General features: G+C 30.9%; 1 protein-coding gene across 1 annotated transcript in view; it reads left to right on the top strand.

Annotated features, from left to right (window-relative positions):
- Positions 1–14,194, top strand: part of LOC113401060 (homeobox protein dve-1) — a 78,509-nt gene that overhangs the window by 35,099 nt on the left and 29,216 nt on the right. The window contains exon 2 of the mRNA XM_026640780.2: positions 4,404–4,584. Within this exon, the coding sequence (XP_026496565.1) occupies positions 4,404–4,584 (181 nt within the window). The remainder of the gene's footprint in view (positions 1–4,403; positions 4,585–14,194) is intronic.

Here is a 14,194-nt window from a genome sequence, read left to right as displayed (position 1 = left end):
TCATATAGACACTATGCATTATTTAATTTTATAATATGTATATATTATTTAGGTATGTGCGTTTTAAAACGTGGAAAAATCTCGAGTCCCGTACGTTGACAGCTCAAGAATTAAAAGATAAGCTTACATGATATACAAATACGAGGTATTTCTAAACGTTATCTCGTACAAATAAATGGGACATAAATTAATCGCGGCTCACAGATAGACAAAACGCCTAATGCCATAGTAAATGTTACTATCGTGTTTTGGTGCCTTATATGTCACCATTACGTTGCTTGTGTTCATCAGATAAGCTGGAAATGTTTTGATCTGTATGCCTTGAGATTTGCTTCAGTTACTGCGACTGGTATTAATGACAATAAAGCAATTCAGCTACTTAGAACTATTATCTCGTTGGTACATTCATTTTTTTCCTATTTGAATATTCAAGAGATGACTAGGGGAAAGACGATTATTATTGCTACGTATACGTGTTCTTTTAATAATAATTGTGAGCAATTTAAATATCTATCTCTGACGTAGACTGTCGTTTTTAGTCCATAATGTACAATGTAGCATTTCGTGCGGGATTCTCTGGGAGGTTACTATTCTCGTAATGTTTATTCTTTCACCAGTCGTCCATATTAATTATGTTGTTATTCGATTTTAATAAGCAAATTAAAAAGATACCTAGAGAGCCATACAGTCAGTATTCATTTAGGCCCATTGACAATTGGAGCCCTGGGCACGTATCCCATGTATCTTGAAATGACACTGCTCATCAATCCTCCTTGAATTATGAAAATGATTTAAAATAAAGTTAATAATAAATAAAAAATATATTTGTTTATAATGTCTCTTGTAATCATTTTAAATTCTAAATCAATTTAAAGTTGTTAATAGACAGTGTAAAATTAACTTTATATTATAATAATATCATTCGAAGATAAGTTGACAAATAATTAAACATGTATTATTACTAATGTGATCTTACATGACGTTCATAGATTATGGTAACTGACAGTAGTTGAGCTTTATTTGTCTAGCGACTGTTAGGAAGACTTTGTTTAAATACCTATATACACGTTGCAGTCAAAACTCATTATCGGTCAAAATTAGTTATGACTACAAAGGCAGTAATGTTTTTGACTAAATATATAGATTAGGTCAGTTTTGTTTCTGTAAGCGATTCGTCTGGGGTACCCACGACACTGCATAATATATAATACTAACTTTGCATTCTAACAAAAAAAAAAAGTTTATAAAATGTATTCTAACCTATACTTTTAAAAAGTTATTAAAACTGTAATACAATATTTAAAGATCTTTTTTTAACTAACTTTTCCGTGGTGAACTAAGCATATATTTTTTTTAGAATTGCCCTCTAAAATGTTTATGCAGTCGATACATGAAAATTTTCATTAATGTACATTAACAAATAAATATGGTCATAATATAGAGATTACAGGAACATACGTATCTACATAATATATTAACTTTTGTGACGACGATGGCACGACCAGTTATGCTTTTTTAAAATGAATTCTTATCGCCTTTGTAATGAACAAACTGTATTTTTATACAGAAATAATCACTTAAGCATATCTTAAATTTAAACATATACTTGAAATAAAACAAACTAGTATGTTCATATAGTATGTTGTAGGAAATAAGTTTTCCTTATGTTACCATTTAATAGAAACAATTATGAGTAATAAATACATTGATTTTTAAAACAGTATTTACTTACGCGTCATTTAAAATATAAATTCGTTTTATTCATGTAATTCTATTTTACGCAATTAATTATAATATTGTTTGTATTATTATTAATTTTTTTAATCATTGTTTTAGTATGTCTATTATAAAATGACGGGCAAGAATCGAAGTTTTAAATTGTAAAACAAAAAATATATTTTTCATACTCATTAATAGTCTATTATATTAAAACAATATATATGAAATAATAAAATATTGTCAGCTCATAAGCTGAATCAGCTCAGTGGATAGAACACTTACATGTAAGGCGAAGACCGCCGGTTCCATTCGGCATACGAGGAAACTTCTCCGCAGCGGTGATTATATAAATTTGAATCCATTAATCATATAACATAATTAAGAATAGAAAATATTAAAAAATGAATAATATACATATGTAATAAATTTTTTATTCTACAAATTATCCTATTTAAAAATGCTTATTTTTATGTTCAAAGCCGATATTGAATTAATGGAAATTCGTCATATGAATTTCTAATTTGTATCATTTATTCTATATGTTTATATAAAATATATATGCCAATCACATTAAATGTTAACATTTAATACTTAACTCCAACGAGCTTAACATTAATAAGCATGCAAATTACTTGTTTAGCGGGTGTTTAGTTAAACAGTTGCTCTCTTTCTGTCACCATTGCTGTGACATTTGAAAGAAGAAAACAGCATCGTTTAACTTATCACACCTAAACAACATTTATAGATAAAGCCGTATTTAATTTCTATATTAAGGTAATTTTAATAATTGCCCTTCGTCTAAGTAAAGCAATAATGATAAAATAAAATCAATAATATTAAGTAAATAATTCCCACGTTACATATTCGAAAATAAACACTGATTGCCGGAAATTTATTATCTGTGATTTATATTGTAATATTTATATTGTTAAATGAAGGATAATTACATCGGCCGATTAGAAAATTTAAAGTTTAAATTACCGTGGGAACATATACTTAGTGTAAATATTAAGATAAATATTCCAAGAATATTAAATCATGACAATAATTATACATGAAAATAATTTGGTCAGTGCTTAAGACCCTTCTGATTTGGCACCCCCTCATTTACCAGTTATACTGCCAAAAATACTCTGTGCGTCACTATTTGGTATAAGAACGAAAATCCGTTCCGCTTCTGATTTTCTTCCGGTCGTATCAGATTAGCCATTCCATCTGATTCTTGGTATGATGAGATATAGACTGCAGTATAACCCGTGCGGTTGACTGAAAATGGTCACTGTTACCGAAATCAATTAGGAGGACGTCGTTTCGTTTTAAATGGAAAGCAAGCTCGTGCAACTATAAGCACAAGAATTTTACATATTACAGCCCAAAGATGGCGGCGGGTTTAAGAAGTAGTATTATTGTGCGTTACAATTACACGTTCAAGTATTTGCACGTCACTACTAATCAAATGTATATAAAAATAGTGATATACTTTTATTAAATAACACATTAAATCAAACAGCTTAGTATACTTTAAATGATAATGTGTGATATTGAAGCTGTAAGCGTTTTATTTATCATTGATTAGTCAATAACAGAATACGAATCGCTCGAAATAAATCGTAAGTTCGGCGAACGTGTCCTCTGTAATTGTGCCCAGCAGCCGTGATTGCAGCAGAGTTAACACATAATACATTACAGTTTGTGTCACAACACAATCAGGCTCGGGGACGAATCAGGCGCCGAGCAGTAATCTGGGTTAACAGGGGTCAAACGGCATTACAAATTCCAATACCATATTAGACAGTTCTGTGGCGCGAATCGACAATTCTATGATGCTTATTGGCTTCCTCGTCGCTATACTTGTACGAAGGGTTATTTTTATAAGCAATAATCGTTTGTTACAATGTAATAGAAATACAGATAATAAATGACATATATGAAAATTATTAAATAAAAAAAAATATGTTTCGATATTTTATAAAATAAAAGGTATTATATATATTTTAATTACAATTTGATGAGTACTGACTGCTAATAAAAGTAGCACATAATACTCTTAAATTTAATAAAACAAAATACAGATTATAAATTAAAAGAAAATTAACCAGTAATTAAACGCTGTTTTATCTGTATTTAGAATACGTCATAAGTTTTTATTTATGTCAGTGTTTGCATGTTAACCTTATTAAATGCGAAGATTCGCCATGTAGCGGTCAAGACGTAGGCCAACAAGCGTAATCAGTGCGACTCGTGAGCGGTTTGCTACACTGACGCAATGAACAAGTGTCCAATTTGAATCTCCATTTGATCTCCATTTGTTTTAAGTGGTTCGACTTTTGTTAGATTAGATACCGTGAAAGATATTGATCATCTTGATTTCATTCATTTATTCATATATTTGACGCCATTTTTGATTATTAATATTGTGTAATATGAGTACATACAATACTCGTAGCCATAAATATAACTATTTAGTCATTTGTACTATATGCTTAACTTTAATTTCTTTATTAAATTAACAGATTCCTTTTGGTTATTTCTTAAATTTCATTTTCGTTATATTAATTTAACTATCATATTATTATAACTTAGCAATTAATTTGTTTACATTCTTAAATTGTTTTAATAAATTACTATCACGAGCTTAAGAACAATACATTCAGTAATATTAAAAAAAATAACTTTTTTCACAGACTTTATCATCAGACTTACGACGTAGTAAGACGCCACCGCGGCGATCGCCCGAAGAGCGTGCAGTGCCGCGCCCGCCCTCCGCCCCGGCGCACCACGAGCGGCCCACAACCACACCACACAATCCTCACCTATCACCTAAAAAAGAAGCCTTCAATAATCTCCTTAATAAAGGAATTTCAGGTGAGTGTAGGATACATAAGTTTTATTTTATACTGTTAAATTGACTACTACTTTTACGTTTTAGTTAGTATGAGGAACTAAAATTTCTTTGATATGTTATATCGACATAAACATTTCTTATAAAATTCCATTGCAATTTGTCGAAAGTCGATTTAAACTCATTTCGTCTTTGATTTACGTAATTTATATCGTACGAAAGAAACACTTTCTGTTAAATTTCAAAACATATTCACTATTTGACTATGGTTTAGAGTTTGTGAGAGAAAGGATTTTGGTTTTGCCGTGAAATGGCTAAGTTGTTTAAAGTGTCGTATGAATACGTTGATTCTAACGAACGAAGAATCACACTGACCAAAGCGCATTGTTGCAATGTTCAGTTCCAAACTATTTAAGTGAACAAGAAACCCAGCTGATAATATTATTCGGTGATGGTAATGAATTATTTCCTTCACAATGGATTCAAGCCCTTTGAATTTTTTATTGCATGTATCGATTAAAAATAAGTCACGCTGTAAATGACTGGAATTCATAAATCGAAGGTGCTGAAATTAATATCACAATCGGCACACGCAACGAGCCACAAAAAGGTATACAGTTCAGTGCCGGTTTTGTAGCTTCCGGTCACTTGTTTTATTCGACTGAATAAAACAAAAACGTTTTTGGATTGAATTTTAAGTAGTTTTTTTAAGCAACTGCTTTTATTAAATATATTTCAAAAGTTTTAGTCCTGGCTTCGCTATCAAGTATTATTCCGTTATGCAAGCCCATATAAAACGATTTTAGATTTTTAATATCGAATATATAATTATCAGGAAGTTTTATGTAAAGCTAGTTTGTAAATGATTGATTGCTGACCAAAAAATTCCTCTAAACTGAATATTATTGAAGGCTGAGCGCTTAGTCCACCATTCTGCTACAATGTGGTTTGGTACACATATATCACGAAATGAATAAATACATAAACTTTGTTTTAGTCCACTTTCTTCTATTTAATGGATTATCTCTGATCTTTAAATGTAAGTTAAATTATACAGATAAGACTTACAAATATAAGTTAAAATGCGTTGTCAAAAATTGTGTTGAAGCATTGTACCCAAGACGCTAGACTCTATTATCTCCCTGAATCGCAAGTCTCATTCTCCGAGCTAAGTAAGCGCCAGCTCTTGAATTGTACAAAAATATTTTTGTTGTTATTTAAATCGATGTCAATAGAAACTAAACTAAATATTTTTTACAACACGAGATACGATTACGAAAGTTATCCGTGAATCAATTACAACGTCAGATTAACGCTAAGATGAGCTCGGTCCCGACAAAGGGGTCCGCGCGTGACTCCGAATAAACGATTTCATTGTACACACAGATTGTACTTGGAACTCGAGAATGTATTTCATTTTTTGGCGGGATAGATATATATAACGGTTAATCTCAGCTATAACTTATTAATAATCAGATATAACTATATATATAATTGTTGGTATATCTTTATGAGATATATATATAAGACTACATCAAAGTTAACGAGTATTATTAAAGTCGGTATTAAAAGTTTTATTTTATTATCATTAACTTTATTGTAACTCGCCTCTAGATGGCGCTGTAGTATATCAACTTCTATACTATTTTAGCGAATGCTATGACAATTGGTACATATTTAAAAGCTACTATATATTTTTTATTATCTGTTCTGTTGTGATGACATTGCAGCACATCAGCTTCTATACCGTTCAAGCGAACGCCATAACTATTGGTATATTTGTTATATATACACAAGTAGGACAGCGTTCAATGGATTTTGCTAATATAATAATATCTAAGAGAATATATGCACCTATATATCATTGTTACCGATGTAAAGACCGGAAAGAGTGACCGTCCATCTTTTTAATGATGAGACATTAATAAAAATACACACTTGCTTTACTTTTAAAAATACATTATAATCTAGAAATGATAAATTAATTAATTATCTCTATAAAAATTAATAGTTTTAAAAAAGGTAATAAATATACCTATGATATGCGTGCACCCGCTACCGCTCAGATTAATGAATCCTTGAAGCTGGTTTACAGTTTCAGGCAAATGTCAGATACACTTAATACCTTTAAGTGGGACACATTTAAACAATGCTGTGTCTTCTTCTTTTGATTGTTAATTAATGAAGAAAGAAAGAGAGGGATAACTATTTAACTAAACACCCACTAGAAAACGTTTATAAGTAAGGCCATTAATGGACACATTCATATTTTACAACCAGTTTAACGTCGCATCGCGCGTGAAATTCAAAATGACATGAATCTATCAACTTCCATAGAACACTGCCCTTTAATTCCCATTTATCCCCTTCGTAATAATTTTCCTTTCATTCTCCTCTCTTTATGAATCATAATCTCTAAATCTCCGTCAATATCGCGTCCTTTTCTTTTTAATGTAAATCCAACTAGTGTTGTCTCGCTCCAGTTCTTTTACCCCTTAAATCTAATCCGGGACATCCCGTCTGCCCGGTAAGGCGCTCAAAGCGTAAGCCGGCAAACACACGCAGTAGGCACTCGTTGCATTATACATCAATTCATTCGCGGTTCACATACCTTCGACGATGACGTTAAGTTTATTTTATAATGTTTAATGAATTACTGCTATTTCAAATTTATAAAAACTTATATACCTGCGAATTAATATAAAATCGACAAGTTTTTTTTTAATTGTATTGAAAATTGACTAAAGCGTAAATTAAAAAGCATTATCCTTTAAGTACTTAAATAATTGGAATTAGAAATTAATATATCACAATAATACGTTGGTAGAACTAATAAGCAATCGTTATCTTTTAATTTTAATGTGTAATCATTGATTTATTTCTTATCACAGATAAAGGCATATATATTTAAGTAATATTATTTTATTGAATACGATAGTTAAAATTACAATTGCATTTGTTTGAACTTAAGATAGGATTTTACCGTAGCCTTTCACAGCAAATCCCTTCCATTGGAACACGCTTTTTGTATTTTATCAAGATCATCATTTCCATTGAGAAAACGCGTATGCAAAAAGTATAGTGTTTTCTCACATAATTATAATTGCATTTAGTCACACGCAATGGTGTTCTTCAGACGCATTCCGATGTAGATTTTTTGATATCGTTTTTTTTTTTTTACATTAAAAATATACATTTAACGCTTGTCATCTTCTTAGCGCTATGTATAGGCCCCATTTGTCCTGAATAACGCGAGTTAATATCATTAAATATATCCTCACACAGGTATTATCATCACCTGGCTAATATGAACGTATGATTTTGATTCTTATGTCTCAGGTATAAGCGCTGAAATCGAATCGTAGCGACAATATTGTGCGTAAAACATCGTGAACGTCAAACGGTGGCGACTTAATGCCGAACGGCTCTAATCGGGTGTTATAAATCATTATTAATTTCAAGTCTCTGGCCGATCCGCGATTAGCTATTGCACAATGCCCTCGGATTATACGTCGGAGATGTATCTTTTGTCAATTCATATCTGGGTACCGTCAGAATAATCAATAAAAAAATCGAAACTAATCCGTAATCTTATTTTTTTTTTTTTTTACTTTTTCTGTATTATTTCTCAAAAATAGGAAGATTAAATATACATCGGGATATAATGCAAATTAGGCGTATTTTTAATTCAGTAAAGTTATTTCATACTTGTACAATACTCACCAAATTTTTGTTATCGTATTACTAAATATAACCGATAGCTAAATAAATATGTATTAATTGTTATACTAACCTCACGTCTCTGTTTTAATTACGATTTGATTATCATAATAATCGTGTTATGATAAAATTTGTGTTTTTTTTATTTTTTTTTATTTTATATTAAGGATTGACAAGTTAGCACGGGCCATAGACTTTTGAATAATGTATTTTAACTAACAAAATTAGTATAATCATAATTCATTCCTCAATGCGACATCCTCATTATTATTATTTTTCATTTATCCGCTGACTCTACATTATGAAGCCGGTTTTATAAAGATAAGCCGATTTATTTCCTCTACGTCTCGTTTTAGTTAACATATCTATGAATAAGTTAAATATTGCTATTTTTTTTTAATTTTATATATAAGATATACCTATTTAGTTGTTATAAAAGTTTAGAATAATTACATTAAATACACGTGTAACTAAACTAGATCTATTTATCACTACATGGTATAAAACAAAGTCGCTTCCCGCTGTCTGTCTGTTCCTGTGTATGCTTAGATTTTAAAATTATGCAACGGATTTTGATGCGATTTTTTTAATAGATTTAAACATAAGTGATAGATTTAAAAGGTTTATATGTACAATTTATGAATAATATAGTAGATACACCGATAATTTTAGAGGTTTCTAATGTGATGTCGTAAATAAAAACATTTTTTGCGCTTATATTGAAAACGCTGGCTGAACCCTACGAGATAGATCAAAATAATGTACTACAGTATTGTACACCTTAAAAATGTCTACAAGTCTAAAAGTCCGCGACGGTATATGTCTATCTCTTAGGGATAACCCAAAATAACCATTTTTTATCCTTTACTTTTTTATACGAGAAACAATGTCTTATTTACGAAGCGGTTTTAAGCTATACAGCATTAATCCTTATCCAATAAGTTCACTGTGCATTTAATATAGATCAATATGGCTCTTTACAGCATGTAATTTAAATGAATATTTTGGATATTATTTAAAATACAGGGACATAGCTGTTTGTATTGTCTAATGACAAAACAAATGGTTCGGCAGTATATATAGTATCAGCAATGCACCCGTTCGAAGCCGGGCGCAATGCTGATACGCTGGTAGATAATAATACATATATTCTACTAATAAATTGATTAATATGGATAAGTTAAAATATAAATAAATATTAAACCTTTTAACCCTATCAAAATTAATATTCATTTCCTCGTCAAGTATACCTACATAGAGCAAAATAATTTCCCATAACATAAATAAAGAAAATATTTTAAAAAATTATATTAAGCTTTTACAGTTCCGCTCAAAATCCCGCCTCATAAATGTATGTTTTTATTATAATTGCTTAGAATTTAAATTATGTAAAATTTATAATACATCCGAATTTATTTGTATTAAATTTCAAACACACGAAAATGTTTTTAATTTTAATATTTTTTCGTGACATTCAGTTTGTCTAGAATTAATAATCGATATAAATGTTGTTGATCCTTCGTTTAGAAATATATATACATATACAATTCCGTTGTGCGTCTGTTTGTAATTGTACATTAAGCCAGTTATATTTTAATTCTCCTTCTAATTATAATTCGTGACGTATTAATCTCTCTTTGGTTTAAAAATATCTCGGAACGGGCAGCTATCTAAATACATATATATATTTGAGTACTTTTCTTCAGGGATATCAATTTAAATCGTTGATTTTATTACTTTAATTTTATTATGATTTTCGAAATTTCCACTACGATAATTTTTATTAACATTGATTAAAAAAACGTTCTTAGATAATTAAAGAAATACTTGATTTTTTTTATCAATATTCATAATCTAAAATTAGCTTTTTTATATTTATTTAATTATATGTTATATACAGATTTCAATTTCGCTCAAAATATTATCAATAACAAAATATTCCGTTCAGTACACGAGGCTTTTACAAACATTGTTAAGAAAGAAAATTATTAAAGCAACAGTAACGATCTTTAAACGCAATCAAAGACTAGTCCAAAAGCGTGCTAATTTATCATATATTGGGGTGGATCTTGAATGCAGTGAGGTGGGGTGAGGGTAGTTCTGTTTTATCTCCGGGCGACACGAGGTTGATCCGGCCCGGATGATCCGGATAATCGTGCTTCCCATCCCAGTACGTGTATCGATTTATTCCACACCTACTCAGGTCCTTTTTCCATTCAATTCGGCATGTGATTTAAAAACGAATCCGCCCGCGCCCATTATTCGTTAAATCCATATCATTGATTACTTATGTATATAAATATTCCTAACGTTATTTAATTTTTATTTTAAAGTAAAACATAGTAACTGAAACATTACTTTCATTAGTACAAAATTAAAAACTATATATGTATATATGCTAGCCATGTATAACATTGTATAGAACTATTAATCATACATTTGTGACACACAGTCGATTCATAAATCGTCATGACGATTTTGTGAATTATGCTTGTAAATTACAAAGTATACTATTAATTTTATTTTTTCTAAGACCTTAAACATACATTTTAATCTACCGAATATTATGACTTTATATCTTAAAATCTTGTATGCTAATATCCGTAATATTCTCGACCCCGGGATACAATCCAGATCCGACGGTCGAGTAATCCGACTTAGGCCTGATCCGAGCGATGGATGTGTGCGTCACTTACTTACTGATCCGCGTATACTGTGTACGTGTGCGTGTACTTGTCTGATCAACAAATGTAGTACGAGTAGTGTGAATGTGTGCTACATTTATGTTATACGAGTGTTGACAAAGACATCTGTGCATCTGATCTGATATCTCTTTATTCTTTTTAAGCTCCGATTGAAATTTTGTACATTTTGAACAACTTTTTATTTTCAATTGTACGTATTTTAGTTCTTTACAATTTTTTATTATGCTCTTGTTTTTAGTTTTTTACTAGAATCAAGCTGTAATATTATATTTGCGTGCTTCGTTAAGATTATATTAGGCACATAGAACATTATACATCGTGTTTTTATTTATTTGCAAGTATATCTGCTTTAAATTTCATTAAAACGAATTGCAGCTTAGACAACTATTATTTCATAGTTATGTATGTATAGTTTAAGTTATACTTTTGATTAGTATTATGCTGGCACAACGCCGTCTAACTGTCGTCCACGTCTAAGCCGAGGCGCGATCTTATATGAGCTGATGTCAGAACGGACGTGATTCGGAGCCTAAGATTTTTCAAATTTCTACTATTTATTGTTGCCGCTGTTGTTTACAGCGTCAGGGGGGTCCCTGACGCTGTAATGGTAGTAGAGCCACCAACCATTACTCAATCAGAAAAATAGTTATTGCTATGAAAATAATGTTTGATTATATTATACTTGATAGAAAAATTTCAAAAGTAATGATGACATTTTCTTAAATCATCGTGAAAACATCGTCGCTTACAATTATTCTCCATTATTTTTTTAATTATATTAAATCCTTCCTTATCGCGACCCCTAGAAACGGCTAACATTTGCCGCGGACTAACTGAACGTCTTCCGACAAGAATAATAATTAGTTCAAGGTGACGTATAAACTTGAAATATTAAATGTGATTAAAAAAAAATTAACATTATAATCGAGGTCATTCTTCGACAAATAAACGATATGATATTCGGGATTCTATTATCTAGAAAGGCGATTACGATAAATCCAAGGCAAGTTATTCAACTAAATCCGGATTCGAGTAATCCCGTCGGAGATGTATCCCCGGCCGGTGGGCAGCGGTTGGCGTCTAATCCTCTGATCCGGATCAAGAGCTCTACTTAGCTCGTGTGTTCTATCCTTTTCTCGGCCATGCCCACATGTGTGCTCTATGCTTTACTTAGTTTATGTCTAGCTATCCTTTGTTTGTAAAATTTCTACTTATCGTAATAGTTGTATAAAAATCAAATGGAAAATTATAAAATCTGTTCTGAATTAAAATGAAAATTATACTGTTATGCAAGTAAAATGAATATTTTATTCATAATAGGTATTTACTTAACTATCTGTTGATATTAACTGCTTATAAAGATGTAAAGTGAGTTTTTTTCGAATGTGCTAGCTATCAGTCTGCTATGCCAATAGAAGCTCTATTGAATTATGTTAGAGTATAAAATCGCATGTGGATCTTGTCTTCCGAACACGGACAGTGTTAGTCAAATAAAGGATAATCCCCATGGATCAACCCTTCGGTAATGCCAGCAGGATAAGCAGGCTTACCGTATTAAAAATGCGAATCATATTTTGTTTTTCACGCATAAAAATTGTACAAACGTTTTTTTTTAATACATTCGTAAACTGTTACAGTAGCTACGGTGGTTGTACGACTGTAGATCATATGGTTCCGGGTACGAATCCCGAATAACGAATTGGGTTTTTGTAAAGAAAATCTCAATAGCAATTCGGATCCAAATTGGCAGTAATTTGACTGAGCAATCCGGTTCCTCAGAGCACTTAAAGCCGTGAGAAAACGGATATGTTCATGCCCGCACTTGTACCCTCAATATCTCTTGGGTTATGGTTTATCACCATTTAGAATAGCGAACGTGACTGAAGCTTGGGCCAGGGAACTGATTTTATAATAATATAACAAAACGTTAATTACAATGGTCGTGGTAAAAAATGTTTATAGAAATAATGTAAAAACCATCTGTCTCTATCGTTTAAAATATCATTGTGTATATTAAATTAACCGTGATATTGTGAAATTCATGTCAAACTACATCTACGATAACATAAATATTGAAAGAAACTATTGTATGATTTTACATAATATTTTGTTAAAAATCTAAAATCATACGTGACGAATTCATTAAAATATGTCGCAGTACCAATTTCGTTTTGTCGTGATTCGTATAATCGTATGAAATGTTCGTATATTAATATCGAGATTATACTTTAGTATTAACTCAATGGATATTAAGATAAAGGTTAAGAATATTTAAAAGGCACGGAGGGTAGCTCCTTCATCAATCATTGAGAGATTATCTCTTGCACAGCCCAATTTGAGGCATGCATTCAGCTTAACTCACACATTCTCAAAGGATTAAGCAACGTGTCACAGCCTATAAGCAGTATTTTCACGAGTAACAATAAATGCTCAAATCCAATAACTACGAACTATACCGACCTATTGGATTATAGATATAGCTGTTAGATTTATGTAAGTTGTGTTTGCCTTGTAATACTGTACAATTGGTATCAATAACGTCATAAATTACCATACGGTATTTTGAGAAAAAAAAATGTATTTCCTGAAAATAAAATAAAATGAAACGTAAACACATATAATTTTGCGACTGTGTAGTGTTTAATTAGCGCAATCCTTACTATCGTAACTCGATGTTTGAACTTTTGCGAGTTCCAATGATTATTAATGATAATTCCGAAAGAAGCCTTATATGATTATCGCCTTTATAACGATAATTATAAGTTTTAAATTATAATACACTTCATATAGTATATATACGTCCGGAATATATCAGTTTAAAGCAGCGGCAACAACAGAGACGCAATCAGTTGAGCTTCTGATCAATCGATAAAAAATAAAGAGTCATGTGGACGCTTACCCGAGACCGCTCGTACGGATCATCCGAACCATTTGTCAAGATCAAGCTTATACGGTGAGGTGCTTTGGGAATAAAATGAAAACTTGTTTTGATTTTAACGACGTAGGTATTTGATTTTTGAGGAAATGTATTCGTTCGCGAATTAGACTTAAATAATTGTTTCTTTGTAAAATGATTTGATTTGATATTTGATATGATATATTTTTATTTAAAGTTTTTTTTTATTTCCTATATAATTCTAAAGTAATAGCTAGTAAAACATCGAGAGGAGACGTTTTGAGTTCTTCAACACGTTGCTTCAACTGGCCG

The sequence above is a fragment of the Vanessa tameamea genome, chromosome 2, assembly GCF_037043105.1.
Source record: "Vanessa tameamea isolate UH-Manoa-2023 chromosome 2, ilVanTame1 primary haplotype, whole genome shotgun sequence".
Lineage (NCBI taxonomy): Eukaryota > Metazoa > Arthropoda > Insecta > Lepidoptera > Nymphalidae > Vanessa > Vanessa tameamea.
Note: the sequence above shows the minus strand (reverse complement) of the source record. Positions and strands in the feature narration are given on the sequence as shown.